Here is a 19,187-nt window from a genome sequence, read left to right as displayed (position 1 = left end):
ATTTGAGGACTGCCACATGAGAGAAAAGCTTCATGTAAGGTAGGACTTGTGAACAAGGAAAGGCTCTTAGAAGGGTGAGTATTGGCATCTGTGACACCTGTGTTGCAAGTGAAGCCATTGGGACAGTGGTTAGGTGACTGACTCTAAGTTCACAGCAAGAACCAAGATTAGGAGCCAGGTATTTTTACTTCAGTCTTGTGCCTTGCTTGAGCTTTATCTTCTCTTTTGGTTGGTAAATATGCCTTTGTAATTTCCTATGATACTGTTTAACCTAAAGTTGAGCTTTCATTTCAGGCAATGATGAAGTAAAACGAGGTGTCCTGCTGATGCTCTTTGGTGGTGTTCCAAAGACAACAGGAGAAGGAACCTCTCTTCGGGGAGACATAAATGTTTGCATTGTTGGTGACCCAAGTACAGCGAAGAGCCAATTTCTCAAGTAAGTGTTTGCCTGAGTTAGTTCAGCAGGAAAAACCGTCTGTATAGTTCCAGGCTCTCTATGCTACTAAGAGTATAGTCAGTGTGTCTTTACTAATGCAGCAGTAGAAATTATGACTGTGAATATATAACTCAAAAATATACATAATTTGTTTAATAGAATGTAACATTTTATGATTTTTGGGGGGGAGGGGGTTGGGGGGAAAAAATTGCCTGTAATTCCATTTCCACATAGAACTCTCTTAATCTTGCCCTGGCCAGTTTGGTTCAGCGGTTAGAGTGTCGGCCTGCGGTCCAGAGAGACCCGGGTTCGGTTCCCGCTAAGGGCACGTACCTCGGTTGCAGTTTGTCCCCGGCCCTGGTTGGGTCGTGCAGGTGGCAGCCACTCGATGTGTCCCTTCACATCAATGTTTCTCTCTCTCTCTCTCTCTCCCTCCCACTTTATCTGAACAAAAAAAAAAAAGAACTCTCTTAATCTTTATATAATGTCCTTGTCTAATCTTTGAATACATAAATATGTATTTTCATCAGTGTGAAGCACAGCATACTTAATTTTAATTTTAATATATGCTAAGTATTTTTCCATCCTCTTTTTTTTTAATCTTCACCCAAGGATATCTTCCATTTATCTTCAGAAAGAATGAAGGGGAGAGAGAGAGAGAGAAACATCAGTTGGTTGTCTCCCGCACAACCTTGACCAGGGCCAGGGACCAAACTGCAACCAAGGTACACGCCCCTGACTAGAATCGAACCCGTAACTCTTTGATCCATGGGCTGATGCTCTAACCCCTGAGCCAAACCAGCTAGGGCATTTTTCCATCTTTAGTTTTGTTTTTTGTTGATGTACTATAATTTACAAAATTATTTCCCTAGCCTGTTGTAGTTTATTTTAATAATTATAGATATTGATGCTGGGACCACAGTGAGGAGTATTTATTTTTATTTTCTTGTTTTCTGTGAGTAAACTCCAACTATAGCATTGCTGAGATTAAGAATACAAACATCTTTAAGGTTCTTAAACGGGACATACTTTCCAAAGCAATGCTATAAGCATGAGGCATTTTTTGCTAACCTTATTAGCATATATGCTACAAATCCTTGCTTACTTTTAACTTCTTAAGAAATTTAGAGGTCAAAATAATAGCACCTCCTATGTTCTTTTTTTTTTTTTTTTTTTTTTGTATTACTTGATTTTATTTTACACTATGTGGTGGGCACAAAGCAATCCCCCTTAATAAACTTGACAATTAGCCTCAGAACATTTTTAATAATGAACATTTTGTAAAAAAGTATTCTTACAAATTGTTCTGCAGTCCAAATATACAATAGCTTGGAAAACAACATTTAAAAAACAAAAGCCAATGTAAAAAGGTTAAAACAACTAGAACAGTACAAGTTTTATATGGCTCTGAATTTACAGTTTTCTCACTGCATCATCAATGTCAGAAATCTGTTCCTTCCGCTAGCTCCACTGCTCAGGATTTAAAGAAATACCTTTTCTTCCTGGTTTCATTTCACCTTCTGGATCCATCCAATATTCTCTAATATCGATTCCCAATCTGAAACATATTATCATCTCTGCTGCTGCTGCTCTGCTTGGAAGATGACAGAGCTCTTGAGGTTTCACCAGTCTTTTGCTTCTTTACAGCTTTTTCTGAAGTAACTTGCTTTTTCCCTCTTTTTTTTTATCCTCACCCGAGGATATTTTTCCATTTTTTGTACAGATAGAGTGGGAGGGAGAGAGAGGAAGGGAGAGAGAGAGAGAAACATCGATGTGAAGGGACACATCGAGTGGCTGCCACCCGCACGACCAACCAGGGCCGCGGACAAACTGCAACCAAAGCACGTGCCCTTAGCGGGAACCAAACCCGGGTCTCTCCGGACCGCAGGCCGACGCTCTAACCGCTGAGCCAAACCGGCCAGGGCGCTTTTTCCCTCTTTAACTTTTTGTCAACTTCACTGACAGAATTACTGCCAGAAGAGCTTGAAGAAACAAGTTCCTTTGATTTAAGCATTGCTCCGTTCCTGCTCTCGAACAGCCCTGTGCTCACTAGCTCGCCACTACCTCCTGTGTTCTTGATACTATATATACGTGTATGTGTTATGTCCTACCCTAGCAGCACCCAGGCAAGCATGTAATATCCTTTTTTTTTTCAAGGAGGCAAACAAAATCTCTCTGAGCCTCAGTAACTTGCCCATTTTCTCTTACCTGATAAATAATGCTAAGCCATGAGTATTAGAACTCAGATGTATGACTGCAAAGCATACTACAGGGTGGGCAAAGTAGGTTTACAGTTGTTCATATGGTAAATAATACAATGATTAATAAGTCATCATACAAGAAGAAACTTGCTCATACTCACAACTGTAAACCTACTTTTGCCTAATCTGTATTATCAAGATGCCTTTCCTTTGTTTAGGAAATTTGTGACATGGTACTATTCTAGAACATACAACATTTTTAGTTGGTTTGAAATTTTATAATTAAATATTTCTTTTAAGTGTATCAGAGACTGAGTTCTATGTTTGAAGATAATAGTCCTGTGCCAAAAGGAATTCTTTTTTCTCTTTATTTTCCCTGCTCCTACTTCCTACTGCCGCCGCCGTTGCTGCTGCTGCTACCACCACCACCACCACCACAAATAGATGTATTACAATGTTGCCTCTGATAACAGTATTGTATTATACATGACTGTTTAGAAATAGCCTTTTTAGCTAGTGCGGTTTTTACCATTTTTATTGCAATATAGTTGGCATATTATAGAATTTTCCCCTTTAAAGTATACAATATAATGGCTTTAGTATATTCACCGAATTGTACAACCGTAACCGAAGTATGTTTAGAACATTTCATCACCCAAAAAGAAATGTTGTACCCACTAGTAATCACTCTTCATTCTCCCCCATGCCAATAGGCAACCACTAATCTACTTTAGTGTTTCTGTCTGGACATTTCATATCAATGAAATTACGTACTGTGTGATCCTTTGTGACTGACTGGCTTCTTCTACTTGGCATGTTTTCAAGGTGCAGTCATATTGGAGCATGCATCAGTACTTCATTTTCATTTATTGCCTAATGTTCTATTATATATGTATACCACATTTATTCATTCATCAGTTAATGGACATTTGGATTGTTTCTTCTTTGGCTTTTATAAGCAGTGCTGCTATAAACATTGGTGTATAAGTTTTCACCATTTTTGTGTGTGGTAATATATACATCAGATTTACCACTTTAAACATTTTTACAAGCACAGTTCAGTGGCTTTAAGTACAGTCAAGTTGTGCAGCCATTATCACCATCTATCTTCAGAACTTTTTTATCTTCCCAAACTGAAACTCTGCTCACATTAAACAGTAACTCTTTATATCCCCTCTTCCCAGCCCCTAGCAACCACCATTCTACCTTCTTTCTCTGAATTCTATTGTTCTAGGTCCCTCATATAAGTGGAACCATACAGTATTTGTCCTTTTATGACTGGTTTACTTCACTTAGTATAATATATTTAAGGGTCATCCATGTTGTAGAATGTCTCAGAATTTTGTTTTTAAAACTGAAATGTATGTATTTTGTTCATTCATTCATTCGTTGATGGACATTTGGGTTGTTTCCACCTTTGGGCTATTGTGAATAATGCTGCTATGAACATTGGTATGCAAGTATCTGTTCAAAGTCCCTGCTTTTTTATTCTTTTGGATAATTTTAGCTCTTAAATTTAAATTCTTGATCCATTTTGAGTTAATTTTTGTATGTAGTTTAAAGTAGGGGTCCAACTATTCTTTTACATGTGGCTATCCAGTTGTCACAACATCAACATGATTTTTTTGCCCCATTGAATTGTTTTGGTACCCTTGTCAAAAATCAGTTGACCAGCCCTGGCCAGTTTGGCTCAGCGGTTAGAGCGTCGGCCTGCGGTCCGGAGAGACCCGGGTTCGGTTCCCGCTAAGGGCACGTATTTCGGTTGCAGTTTGTCCCCGGCCCTGGTTGGTCGTGCGGGTGGCAGCCACTCGATGTGTTCCTTCACGTCGATGTTTCTCTCTCTCTCTCTCCCTTCCTCTCTCTCCCTCCCACTCTATCTGTACAAAAAATGGAAAAATATCCTCGGGTGAGGATTTAAAAAAAAAAAAAAAATCAGTTGACCATAAATATGAGTTTATTTCTGAACTCTCAATTATATTTTTATTAATCTCTATGTCTATCCTTAGGCCAGACCAAACTGTCTTGATTACTATAGCTTTAATTTTCAAATCAGAAAATCTGAGTTGTCTCAATTCTTTTTCCAGATTGTTTCGGCTATTCTGGGTGCTTTGAGTTTCCACGTGAATTTTAGGATCAGCTTGTCAGTTTCTACAAAGAAGCCAGTTGTAATATTAATAGGGAGTGCACTGAATTTGTAAATCAATTTAAGGAGTATATTTTTTGTGTGCATTATGTTTTTGTTTTTAACAAACAATTTATTTATTTTTTTAATCCTCACCCAAGGATATTTTTACATTTACCTTTAGACAGAGTGGGAGGGAGAGAGAGAGAAATATTGATGGGAGAGAGACATATTGATTGGTTGCCACTGCACAACCCCAACCGGGAACAGGGACGAGGACTAAACACAACCAAGGTACATGCCCTTGCCAAGAGTCAAACCCAGGACTCTTTGGTCCGCAGGTCAACGCTCTTAACTGTTGAACCAAACCAGCCAGGGCATGTGTTGTGTTTTTTTTGTTTGTTTTTGTTTTTTATCCTTACCCGAGGACATTTTTCCATGTTTTGTTCAGATAGAATGGGAGGGAATTGACATGAAAGGGACACATCAAGTGGCTGCCTCCGGCACAACCCAACCAGGGCCGGGGACAAACTGCAACCGAGGTATGCGCCCCTAGTGGGAACCAAAACCAGATCTCTCTGGATCACAGGCCGATCGATACTCTAACCGCTGAGCCAGACTGGCCAGGGCCATTGGTTGTTTCTTGTATGTGCCCTGACCAGGGACCAAATCTGCAATCTTGGCATATTAGGATGCTCCAGCCAACTGAGCTATTCTGCCAGGGTGTATATTGGCTTTTTAACAATATTAAGTCTTCTGATCTATAAACATTGACCATCTTTCCATGTATTAGGCCTTCTTTAATTTCTTTGAATAATGTGTTATGTTTTCAAGGTATAAGCTTGCACTTTTTTTGTTAAACCTATTCCAAAGTATTATAATCTTTTTGATCTATTGTAAATGGAACTGTGGTGTTTTTTTTTTTTACTTCCATTTTTGAGTTGTTCATTTTATGTGTATAGAAATAAAACATATTTTATCCCACAACCATGTAAGAACTTTTATTAGTTGTTAACGTTTTAGTGGATTTCATAGAATATTCAATTTATAAGATTATGTTATCTGCAAATAGTGATAGTTGTTTTTCTTTCAAATCTGGCTGCATTTTTCTTTTTCTTGCCTAATTGTCCCTGCTAGACCTTAGAGTATAATATTGAATAGAAGTGGTAGAGTGGACATCTGTGTCTTATTGTCCTGATCTTAGGGGGAAAGCATTCAACCTTTTAAACTTTAAGAATGATGTTAGCTGTGGGTTTTTATAGTTGCCTTTTATTGGGTTAAGGGAAAATCTCTTCTATTCCTCGTTTGTTGAGTTTTTATCATGAAAGGGTGTTGTATTTTGTCACATTTTTTTTCTGCATCTATTGAGATAGTTCTTGCCCTTTATCATTATGACATATTACTAACTTTTAGCTGTAAAACCAACCTTGTATTTTTAGAATAAATCTCACATCTAGTTTTGTCTTACTTTATTTTTTTATTTTTTTTTTTTTATCCTCACCCGAGGATATTTTTCCATTTTTTGTACAGATAGAGAGGGAGAGAGAGAGAGGAAGGGAGAGAGAGAGGGAAACATCGACGTGAAGGGACACATCGAGTGGCTGCCACCCGCACGACCAACCAGGGCCGGGGACAAACCGCAACCGAAGTATATGCCCTTAGCGGGAACCGAACCTGGGTCTCTCCCGACCGCAGGCCGACGCTCTAACCGCTGAGCCAAACCGGCCAGGGCTGTCTTACTTTATTTTTTAAGTTCAAGGCTTTTTAATAGATCTTTATTGCCAAACTGTTTATTATTAAAGAATTTTAAAGTTGATATTTCGTCATGTATGAACTTCATCTTACATTTGACAGGAATGGATTTAAATCTGTCTAAAAGGCCAAAGGAGAAAGGTTTTGTGTTCAGTCTGTGGTTTCATACTCAGTCTGTCAGGTATCTATGGATTGCTTGTACTTCATGCCTTTCTCAAATTTTTAAAAAGAAATTTAAATTCTGCCCTGGCCGGTTAGAGCGTCAGCCTGCAGTCGGGAGAGACCCGGGTTCGGTTCCCGCTAAGGGCATGTACCTCGGTTGCAGTTTGTCCCTGGCCCTGATTGGGTTGTGTGGGTGGCAATCACTCGATGTGTCTGTTTCACGTCGATGTTTCTCTCTTTCTCTCCCACTCTAGCTGAACAAAATATGGAAAAATGTCCTCGGGTGAGGATAAAAAAAAAGAAATTTAAATTCTGAATTGACATAAATGCTGTCAGGTGATATGTCTGTGCAAGATGCTTTGTGGTCACATAATAATGAATATGATAACCTTGAACAGGCATGTGGAGGAGTTCAGCCCCAGAGCTGTCTACACCAGTGGCAAAGCATCCAGTGCTGCTGGCTTAACAGCAGCTGTTGTGAGAGATGAAGAATCTCATGAGTTTGTCATTGAAGCTGGAGCTTTGATGCTGGCTGATAATGTAAGAATATTTTACACTCTTAGATATAAAGAAATCAAAATATTCCCTACCCTATCAGTAGAAGCCTATAAGTTTCTATTTAAAAAGGTGTCCTTTAACAAAGGCATTTTTAGTAAATGATCTGTATTTGATATTGCTTAAGTAGATCTGTGAAAGTATGTATAAGTTGTAGTTTAAACAATATGTTTCAGTTTCGCCCTTCACTTCTGCAGCTGAAAATCAATGCCCAAAACATTTTGATCCTGAAATTTACACAGGATTTTTATGTTGAGTAAAAGCAATAAATGTATGTTTTTAGTCTTACTCTTAGTTTAAAATGAGTCAAAAGCATATGGTTTCTTCTAGCTCTGAGACTACTCTATTCTTGTAGAGGGAATTAGGATTGCTTGCTTACCTATTTTGCAGTTGTTTAGAGTATGGAAAGGTCTCTGGTGCAAACTTTGAGTTTACTTATCATTTGACACCCAAAAGGCAGTTTCTTATGTTAGATTTGTTTGGTTACAGGGTGTATGTTGTATTGATGAATTTGATAAGATGGATGTGCGGGATCAAGTTGCTATTCATGAAGCTATGGAACAGCAGACCATCTCCATCACTAAAGCAGGCGTGAAGGTATCTGTCCACTGCATCATGCCTTGTGGATTGATGTCACTCTAGAGACATTCACCTGCTAAAATGCATTATTTCAACATGAAATGCTGTTGACATGGAAAACACAGTCCTGAGGATTATTAATCCAAATGATAGATGTTATTTAGGGTACTGTGAAAAGGGTTGCTATGATAGCAAGTAGAGGGTATAGGTGAAAATTTTTAGCATTTCACATCTCAAAATTTCCACAAAACTTCAGTATTTTTTTTTTTTTTTTTTTTATCCTCACCCGAGGACATTTTTCGTTCAGATAGAGTGGGAGGGAGAGAGAGAGAGAGAGAAACATTGATGTGAAGGGACACATCGAGTGGCTGCCACCCGCACGACCAACCAGGGCCGGGGACAAACTGCAACCGAGGTACGTGCCCTTAGCGGGAACTGAACCCGGGTCTCTCTGTACCGCAGGTCAACGCTCCAACCGCTGAGCCAAACCGGCCAGGGCAAAACTTCAGTATTTTTAAAGCATGTTTCCAATTATAACAAAAATAATTTACAGACTATTTAAATGAAAATAGTAAGTACAGTCACGTGCCACATAACAACATTTTGGTTGAGGATGGACCACATATATGATAGTGCTCCCTTGAGATTATTATGGAGTTGAAAAATTCCTATCACCTAGTGACGTCTTAGTAGTTGTAGTATCTCAGCACATCACATTACTCACGTTTGTGGTGATGCTGGTGTAAACAAATCTCTTGAGCTACCAGTTGGATAAAGTGTAGCACAAACAATATTGTAAACAATTATGTACATAATACTTAGTAATGATAGTAAGTGATTATGTTACTAATTCTTGTATTTATTGTACTACGCTTTTTATTGTTTTAGATTGTTCTCTTTCTACTTATAAAAATGTCTGCTATAGCCCTGGCCGGTTTGGCTCAGCGGTTAGAGCGTCGGCCTGCGGTCCAGAGAGACCCGGGTTCAGTTCCCGCTAAGGGCACGTATCTCGGTTGCAGTTTGTCCCCGGCCCCAGTTGGGTCGTGCAGGTGGCAGCCACTCGATGTGTCCCTTTCATGTCGATGTTTCTCTCTCTCTCCCTCTCTCCCTCCCACACTATCTGAACAAACTATCAAAAACTGTCCTCGGGTGAGGATAAATAAATAAATAAATAAATAAATAAGTCTGCTATAAAAGTTTTGCAGGCAGCAGCCTCATACATCTTGTGTTTACCACATCTCTTGATTGCGTCCTCTTGTCTTGTGCTTGATTAAATCTCGTGTTGTTTTGCACAGTAGCATGCTGTACATTCTTGTAGCCTAGGACAGTAGGCTGTACTGCATAGTGAAGTGTGGAGTGGGCTAGACCATCTAGGTTTGTGTGAGTGCACTCTGTGATCTTTGTAGAACCACGGAATTGCCTAACAACCTATTTCTCAGAACCTATCCCCATCGTTAGGTCGTGCATGACTGTACAATATCGTGACCAACATTAGAGAGAAATGAAACTTCTTAAATGAAGTAATGCATTTAAGTAGTAAAGGAAAATTGAAACAGTATGCTAAAATATTAAAAAGAGAAATCTTCCCCTGCAACTTCCAGCACTAATAAGTACTCAGAAATACCTGCTGTGTTTATGCCCCTTTTAGGAATATTTTACATACAAATAAGCATAATACATATAGTTCCTTACTCATATAACATCATAATTTTATTTTGGCAATCTTACTATACCCATACGTATTACATCAACTTTGGTTTTTTTATTACTGCAATGTTTTCAATTATATGTACCCCAATTATACTCCAACCAAGTGACACTTGGGTCATTTCCAGCCTTTTGATTACAAACAATATTGTAAACATCCCTGAACACACATCTTCCTGTATCTAGCTGCAAGATAAATTTCTAACAAGAAACTGCGGGCTTAAAGGGTGTTTGCTACATATCACCATCATCACATGGGAGTGCCTGTGTGCTGTGTGTTATTAACCTTTAATTTTAATGATCCAGTAGGTAAAAAAATCTTAATATTTTGGTTAGCATTTAGTTAATTATGAAAGTGATCAAGCATTTTGTCATATGTTACTAGCCTTTCCAGATGTCTTTTTAAATTTAACACAATTGTTTCTTTTGTGGTCAGGCTACTCTGAATGCCAGGACATCCATTTTGGCAGCAGCAAACCCAATCGGTGGACACTATGACAGATCAAAGTCATTGAAACAGAATATAAATTTGTCAGCTCCCATCATGTCCCGATTTGATCTCTTCTTTATACTTGTGGATGAATGTAATGAGGTAAACCAACATGAACTATAACTCTTAGCTTCCTTTGTTATTTCCAATCTGAGTAATTGAGTGAGACAGACTTAAATATATATTCCTGAACTGGTGCATGTGTTTGCACTGACCTTTCATTTCTCTTAGATTGGCAAAGGTTTATTAAGCAGTTAAGAATAAAGTCATTTGAATTGCTTGTTCCACTTTATTGTGTTGAGTAATATCAAGTTTTTGTTTTTGCTACTTTTGTTTTTAATTTTCAAAAGAAAAAAGGAAACATTTCATAGCTGATTCCCAAGCATACTCTTTAAGATTTTTATAAGAATTAAAAAAAAATGTATCTTAATTTATCTTGAAAGTGTTACAGATGTTCCTGTTTTTCCCCCATTGACAGCCTCCTCCCTGCTCCTGTCCCCACTCACTTTTATAAGATTTTTTTGTTTTATTGGGGTTTTTTTAGTAAGCTTAAAAAAATTGAAATGCCAAAGATTTTTTTCCCCCTCCAAATCAGGCATCATTAGTCTTCCTATAGTTTCTCATAAAATTTAGCATATATCACTTTTTCCCCCTAATTATGGAACAGTTTGAAGATTGAGTGTAAAGTTGTGGATTTACTTGGATTCTACCTGTTACTTGTTAGTTATTAGAGTTATTTATACTTAAACTCAAATATTTAACAACATTGTACAGCTCAGATGTGCACAGAACTATAAAACGACATTCTGTAGAAGCTGTTATTACAGGCTGTACTATTAATCGCTGAGCATGGAGGTCCTGCATTGCATTAGGCACAATGCATACCTCTTGCTAACAGCAAAACTTTAAATATTACCTAAATAAAAGCTGCCTTCTATTATGTGAATGTTTGCAGGATTTTAATTTTTTGTGTTTTGGTTTGTTTTTTTTCCCTTCACAAATCCATATAAATATCCATATAAATATTTAACCCTCTCACCCTTTTCCGCCCACAGTTGGGAATTATCTGACTTCATATATTTCTGTTTGTACATAATTCATTAAATTGATTTTTTAACTGTTTCATTGGAAATAATTTCAAACTTACAGAAAAGTTGCAAGAAATAGAATAGTGCATATGACACCCATATACCTTTTATTTTATTTGCATATTAACATTTTGCCCCATTTGCTATATCATTTGCTCTTTTTACATCTATCCACATGGTTTTTTCTGTACCATTTTAGAGAAAATTGTTTATTTTTTTTATGATTTTTTTCTCAATGTTAATAATTCTGTGATTATCTTTATATATTAACAAGTAGCAATATAGTGTAGTGGTTAAGGGCATAAACTCTGAAGCTCGGCTGTTCGAATCCTGGCTCCCCATTAGTGTGATATTGGACCAGTGATTTAATTTCTTTGGGCCTCAGTTTACTCGTCTGTAAAATGGGGATAATAACTGTCTACTTAAGAAGGTTTTTGTGGAAGTTGCATGAGTTAATTCTTCTAGAGATTTAAGGCAATAGTGCCTAGCATATACTGAGGGCCCTAGAAATCTTAGTTCTGCTATTGCTATTAAAATCAATTCTTTTATTCAGAAATGTTCTTGGAGTGGGGCAAAGGTAAACATTTAAACTTGGTTTTAAATGAAACTGGTACTGAACTTTCCTCAGAAACTTTGTATCCATGAATACATCTTTCTGTGGTATATTAGAGTTCATTTTTAGCTGTAAATAATTTCTTAATGATGAGTCTGTAGTGGATATTGTGTGACTGATCAAATTGATTTTTTGTTTGTTTGTGTTTGTTTTGAATTAGGTTACAGATTATGCTATTGCCAGGCGTATAGTAGACTTGCATTCAAGAATTGAGGATTCAATCGATCGTGTCTATTCCCTTGATGATATCAGGAGGTATCTTCTCTTTGCAAGGCAGTTTAAACCAAAGGTAATCTGCCCTTTTTGTACTGGAATAGAACATAGTTGGGTATATTAAAGTGGCATTTAGACAATAGAGATATATGGAGAAAACTGAACCTGTAGTTGTTTGGGTTTTTCTAAGGTATTTTGGTTTGTTTGTTTTGGGGTTTTTATTTGTTTGTTTGTTTTTAGAACAGTTTGTTTTTTCAGAATATTGAGAAAAGGATATTTAAAAAAATAACTGAACAATTCCATTTTTCTTGTTAGGTGCTAATAAAAACTTTTTATGGGTGAACAGTTTTGAATAACCAAATAAAGTAAGACAACCTTTTTTTAAAATTAATCCTCACCCAAAGATATGTTTATTGATTTTAGAAAGAAAGGAAGGGGCAGAGAGAGAGAAACATTGATCGGTTGCCTTCATGCATGCCCCAACCGGGTACTAAACCCACAACCTAGGTATGTGCCCTGACCAGTAATGCAACTCACAACCTTTTTGGTGCACAGGACAATGCTCCAACCAACTGAGCCACCTGGCCGGGACAGACATCCTTTTATTTTAACAATTTCTAAGAATCATGAAACTGTATGTGTTTAAGTCAGCAGTATAACTGAATGCTCACAAATTTTTCTCTGAGGAAAAACTTGGATTTTCTAGGTCATTATGAATGAACATGATTGTTATTTTACAGTAATTGATGCAGTTCATTGAATTGAATCTTCACTGGATCCAGGATACTCACTTGGACATTTATTTTTAAAGTAAACCTTTATTTAAAAAATAATAAGTGAATAAAACAAACCTCCAGGAAATGAACCTACAGCCTTTTGGTACATGGGATGATGCTCCAACCAACTGAGCCACCCAGCCAGGGCTTGGGGGTTATTCTTAGATTTTAATTCTCCATTATTTTCACTTAATTATTTATAATATTGGGATTGACTCTCACTATTCCCCACAAAAAAGCTTAATGAGTCATTTAAAACTAAGGATTATGGGTCACTTTTGTCTGAAGAGGCATTTGTTCTTCATGACTGAGTACTGATCTTTCTGTGACCTTGACATGCTCTGTTAACATGCTGAGTTCTTTCCTCCGAAAAACTGAGAATTCTTTAGTATGCCTCACTTTGTTGTTGTTATTCAACAAATAAGGCATACTAAAGTAGCTAGTATATAATATATATATGTATTTATCCCTTTTTTCTTAAAGACAACATAAATTAATTGAGTCTCAAGAAGAGCCTGAGTATTAATTTAGCTCTGGCATCTTGGGTGAAAAAGCATTACATCCTGTTCCATTGCTTCAGCTTGTTACATATCTTTTAGAAATGGTCATTTGCTTAAATACTAACCCTGCTGCCTTCCTGTTCATGAAATTAGTACATGGAATTCACAGTCCTCCTTAGTATTAGGCTTCTGTTGAAAGGTATTTCAAAGTTTAGACCTTCTCAGTTCCTCAAAGTGTCTCCAGGCTCTTAGACCTATGTTTAACACAGCTAATGTGAAGTAGAAATACTCTGACTTCAGTGATGTTCTGAAACAGATTTCCAGAGAGTCAGAAGACTTCATTGTGGAACAGTATAAACGTCTCCGCCAGAGGGATGGTTCTGGAGTAACCAAGTCTTCCTGGAGGATTACAGTACGACAGCTCGAGAGCATGATCCGTCTCTCTGAAGCAATGGCTCGAATGCACTGCTGTGACGAGGTATCAGAGTCACTTTAACATAATGGATGGGAAGAGAAATTGATTTGTTGGCTTATAAGCCTGGTTTGTTTTGTTTGTTTTTATAAATATGTTTTATTGATTTTAGAGAGAGATAAAACATTGATGTGAGAGAGAAACATCTATCGGCTGCCTCCTGCACACCCCCTACTGGGGATCCAACCCGCAACCCAGGCATGTGCCCTTACTGGGAATTGAACTGGTACCTCTCAGTTCATGGGATAATGCTCAATACACTGAGCCACACTGGCTGGGTTATAAGCCTGTTTTTATCTTTGGCTTGGGACATACTAGCATTATGTTGAGAATTCAGAAGTTACATGACCTTGGGATTTCTCCCTTGAAGAAGATTGCTGTCAAGCATTTATTGAATGTAGTTAGATTAATAGTAATGAAATAATCATGCCATAGATTATAGAATACATATAGAGGCTAGTTACTGTTAATGCCATTCATTCAAGAAAAAATTTTTTAAATCCTACAATGCACTAAATCTTAGGGCTGGGGATACAGATAAAATTATGTGGCCTCTGGCCTCAAAGGGAACTCTTCTCCTTAGGTTTGTATAATATATGGTTATTAAACTATTCTTTGAGCCCTGGGTTCTATAGGTACATGGCAGTGGGAAGTAGTGTGGAAGGGCATTCAAGCTTTTATCTCTGCTTCAAACAAAGCCACCCTGCTTTTACCTAGATTTATCTTTTAGACAACGTAAGATTTTGTTTTTAAAAGTGTTTGGCTATTTTTTTTAATTTACATAAAGGAAAATAAACAGCTTTGATTTTTATAGATACCCTTGTGATCACCTTGCTCAAGAAAAAAAACATTTCTGCCCTGGCCAGTTTGGCTCAGCTGTTAAAGCATCAGATCATGGACCAATGAGTGGTGGGTTTGATTCTGGTCAAGGGCACATACCTCAGATGCAATTTGTTCCTGGCCCTGTTTGGGGTCATGAGAGGGTCAGCCAGTTCATGTGTCCCTCTCATTTCGATGTTTCTTGCTCTCTGCCTCTCTCTCTTTTTCTCCCTCTCTCCCACGCTACCTGAAGATAAAATGGAAAAATATCCTCGGGTGAGAATTTTTTTAAAAAGGAATTTTCTGCCCAGCCAGTGTAGCTCAGTGGTTGAGAATCAACCCATGCACCAGGTCACCAGTTCAATTCCTGGTCAGGGCACATGCCCAGGTTGTGGGCCAGATCCCTAGTGGGGGCATGCAGGAGGCAGCCAGTCAGTGTTCTCTCTCATCGATCATTCCATCTCTCTCTCCCTCTCCCTTCATCTCTCTCTCTCTAAAATCAATAAAGGAAAAAAAAATATATATATATACATATATATATATATATCTCTACACACACATACATGTATAGGCAGGGGACCTAAACAGACACTTCTCCCCAGAAGATACACAAATGGCCAACAGATACATGAAAAGATGTTGAACTTCACTATTGGGAAAATACAAATCAAAACTACAATGAAATACCACTCACACCTATTAGAATGGCGATTATCAACAAGACAAGTGTTGGGGAGGTTGTAGAGAAAAAGGAATTCTCATTCCCTGCTGGTAGGTATGTAAACTGGTACAGCCACTATGAAAAACAGTGGTTCCTCAAAAAATTAAGAATAAATTTATCATAAGGTCCCAGCAATCCCTTTTCTGGTTATCTGCCTGAAATTTTTGATAGGCATTTTAAAAATAAATGAGGGTAGAAAGTTGAGCAAGAGTATAGGGTATCTGGAGGAATATAGTGGAATCTGCAGAAAAATCCTATGTTGTTGAGGGTAGTTCTTAAAAACCTTACTAACATTTGTACCTTTTTTTTTTTTTCATTGTGATGTTTCCTGAAATGAGTTTCATTGAATTGACATGTGTCTTGGGGAATCTTTAATAGATTTTTTTTCTCTTATTTTGGTCTTTTTATTTTTTTATCGTTGTTGGTTTGAGAGAGAAACATATATTTCGGAGTGAAATGTAGATCAGCTGCCTCCTGCACACCCCCAACAGGGGTTGAGCCCAAAACCTGGGCATGTGCCCTCACCTAGAATCGACCTTATGCATAGGACAACACCCAGCCAACTGAGCCACACCAGCCAGTGCTCTTATTTTGGTCTTTAAATAGGTAGCAAATTCACATGATAGGAAAATAAAAATACACACACACACACATATGCATATACCTACAAATGTATTCTCTGAATGAAACTGAGTATCTTTGCATATATTTAAGAGCCATTTTTATCCCTATGATCATATTTTTTGTCCATGTTTTATTAGAAAGGCCTTTCCTACTCTAAGATTATAAATATTCTCTCAGAATTTCTTTAAGCACTTATATGGTTTGGTTGTTTGTATTTCAATCATTCAAACATTTGCTATTTATTTTCCTGTAAGACATAAGGTATGAATCACTTGATTCTTTTTCAGCTAGTTTCTTAGTTGTTCAAACATCGCTTACCGAACAGTCCATCTTTTTCCACACTGGTTTGGTATGCCTTTATTATGTTAAATTCTTGGGTTTGTTCAGATCTCTTTCTGAACCTTGTTTTGTTCCATTGGTCTATCAGTCTCTTCTTGGGTTTGGTACCACAATATTTTGATCAATGGGGCCTTACATTTTAAATGCACAGCTAGTACCACTTCATTGTTCTCTTTTGGCTGTTATGAACTTAATTATCTGGCTTAGGATTTTTTTGTGGGTTTTTGGTGATGGTAGTGTTTTTGTTGTTAATCCTCACCTGATGATTTTTTTCAATTGCTTTTTAGAGCATGTGAAAGGGGGGGAAGGAGAGAGAGAGAGAAACATCGATGTGAAAGAGACACATTAATTGGTTGCTTCCTGCATGCCTCCGACTGGGGCTCAGGATTGAACCTGCAACCCAGGCACATGCCCTTGACCGGGAATCAAACTCACAACCCTTCAGTGTGCAGCCGGTGATTTAACCACAGAACCACACTGGCCAGTGCTGGCTTGGTGTTTTCTTTTTGTTGTTTTTTAAAAATAATTATCACTATTTTTATTGAGAGCACATTAAATTTATATATTATGGAGAATTGACATCTTTGTGATGGTTTTTCCTATCCAAGAAAACATAGCAGTTAGAATCTAGGTTATGCTGCTATAAAAATATCAGCTGTTTTAAACAAAAATTTTTTTTCTCCTGCTATGTGTTTATGTCAACACAGTGCTCTCTTCATGTCACTCAGAGTTTCAGGTCGATAGATACAAAGGCACTTTCTTGACATGAAGGTAGACATTTTTTTTTTCATTTTATCTTTTAACTGGTAACTGTTGTTTGTATATATTAATTTTTGTATGCTAGTTTTGTACCTTACTGATGTCTTTTATTGTGTTAGTAGTCGTTCAGTTGAAGCTCTTGATTTTTCCAGATACTGATTTTTATCTGCAAATGATATAATGGCATATGTACATCTTTCTAGTCTTAATGGAAAATAAATTTATTTTATTCTTTTCCCTTTTTTTTACTAATTTATTTGGCTTTTGCAATTGCAGTATGGTGTGCAATAATAGTAATGACATTGGACCATCTTTTTCTTGTTTTTGATGGATTGTGTGGCTGAGATATGTTTTTATCAATAGGAAGTATACATTTATTATTCCTATCTTGAATGTTTTCAGCAAGAAGATTATTTTACCACGTGTCTTTTCAATGACTATAGAGTTAATGCTTTTTTTACTCAATAAATTAATAGACTTTCTAATATCAAGCCATCCTTGAATCCTAGAATAAATCCCACTTGGTCTTTTAATGCAACTGGTTTCTATTTGCTGTTATTTAGAAATTTTTAAGCAATACTCATAAATGAAATTGTTCTCTAGATATTTTTGTTTGTCTTTGCAGTCTTTGTTTTGGTACCATAGTTGTTTTTTTCTTTATTTTAAAACATTTTTAAATGATTATTACATTAAAATTATCTTCTGTTTTGCCCTGGCCAGTTTGGCTCAGCAGTTGGAATGTTGGCCGGCGGACCAGAGTCCCAGGTTCGGTTCCCCCAAAGGGCAGGAACCTTGGTTACAGTTTGTCCCCGATCCCAGTTGGGGTCGTGTGGGTGGCAGCCACTCGATGTGTCTCTCTCACATTGATGTTTCTCTCTCTCTCTCTCTCTCTTCCTCCCTGTCTCCCTCCCGCTCTATCTGAAGATAAATGCAAAAATGACCTTAGGTGAGCTTTAAAAAATAAATAAAATTATCTTCTGTTTTGTTTTTTTTTTTATCCTCACCCGAGGACATTTTTCCATTTTTTGTTCAGGTAGAGTGGGAGGGAGAGAGAGGAACAGAGAGAGAGAGAAACATCGATGTGAAGGGACACATCGAGTGGCTGCCACCCGCACAACCGACCAGGGCTGGGGACAAACTGCAACCGAGGTACGCGCCCTTAGCAGGAACCGAACCCGGGTCTCTCAGGACCACAGGCCGACGCTCTAACCGCTGAACCAAACCGGCCAGGGCCATCTTCTGTTTTATAATAATTCTCAAGTAAAACCTTCTGAGTCTGATAATTTTGGTACATGGTTCTTAATTTCTGCCGTGAAAATTAGTATTGTTTAGATTTTCTATTTCTTCTTGGGTTGGATTTGGTAAGCTATATTTTCCTAGAAAATTAACCACATTTTTAGTAGTTTATTAATTTCCAGTTAGAATGTTTACTTGTTTAAATTTTCTTTGTTTTAATTTTATTACATTGTGATTAGAAAATAATATCTATGTTTCTAATCTAGTTTTTTGTTTTTTGGAATTTATGGTTAAAAACACATAACAATCCCTAGCCAGTGTGTCTCAGTTGGTAGAGCATCACCCCATGCACCAAATGGTGCCGGCCAGGGTACATGCCCTAGTTGTGACTCGATCCCGGGTAGGGGGTATGTAGGAGGCAGCCAATCAGAATTTCTCTTTGTCCATGTCTCTCTCTCTCTAAAAATCAATTAAAATATTTTTTAAAGAACACTTACAATTTGCCATCATAGCCATTTTACAGTTATACTTAACACTGTAGTTCAGCAGTGTTAAGTATATTTACATGGTATAACATTTCTAGAACTTTTCCATTTTGCAAAACTGAACCTATACCCATTGAACACCATCTAGCCTGAGAACCACCATTCTGCTTTCTAGTTTGGCTACTTTGGATACCTCTAGTACTGAGTGGAATCAGTATTATTTGTATTTGTAATAATAGTTAATTTCACTTAGTGTAATAAATGTCCTCAAGGTTCATCAATGTTATAGCATGTGACAGGATTTCCTTCTTTTTAAGGCTGTATAATATCCATTGTGTGTATATGTATATCTCATATTTTTTATCCATCCACCTCTCATTGGATATTTGGGTTGCTTCCACCTTGGCTATTTTGAATAATGCTACAATGAGCATGGGTATACTTTACGTTTTAGATATGAACCCCCTATCGGATATATAATTTGCAAATATCTTCTCCTATTTTGTAGGTTGCCTTTTTTACTCTATTGTTTCCTTTG

General features: G+C 37.3%; 1 protein-coding gene across 1 annotated transcript in view; it reads left to right on the top strand.

The window, feature by feature from the left end:
- Positions 1-19,187, top strand: part of MCM6 (minichromosome maintenance complex component 6) — a 41,863-nt gene that overhangs the window by 13,801 nt on the left and 8,875 nt on the right. The window contains exons 8-13 of the mRNA XM_036254627.1: positions 295-436; positions 7,072-7,213; positions 7,718-7,825; positions 9,951-10,106; positions 11,866-11,994; positions 13,511-13,672. Coding sequence (XP_036110520.1) covers positions 295-436; positions 7,072-7,213; positions 7,718-7,825; positions 9,951-10,106; positions 11,866-11,994; positions 13,511-13,672 — 839 coding nt within the window. The remainder of the gene's footprint in view (positions 1-294; positions 437-7,071; positions 7,214-7,717; positions 7,826-9,950; positions 10,107-11,865; positions 11,995-13,510; positions 13,673-19,187) is intronic.

This window comes from Molossus molossus, unplaced genomic scaffold (assembly GCF_014108415.1).
Source record: "Molossus molossus isolate mMolMol1 unplaced genomic scaffold, mMolMol1.p scaffold_m16_p_11, whole genome shotgun sequence".
NCBI classification, from domain to species: Eukaryota; Metazoa; Chordata; class Mammalia; order Chiroptera; family Molossidae; genus Molossus; species Molossus molossus.
The sequence above is the reverse complement of the archived record's forward strand: the minus strand, read 5'-3'. Positions and strand labels throughout refer to the sequence as shown.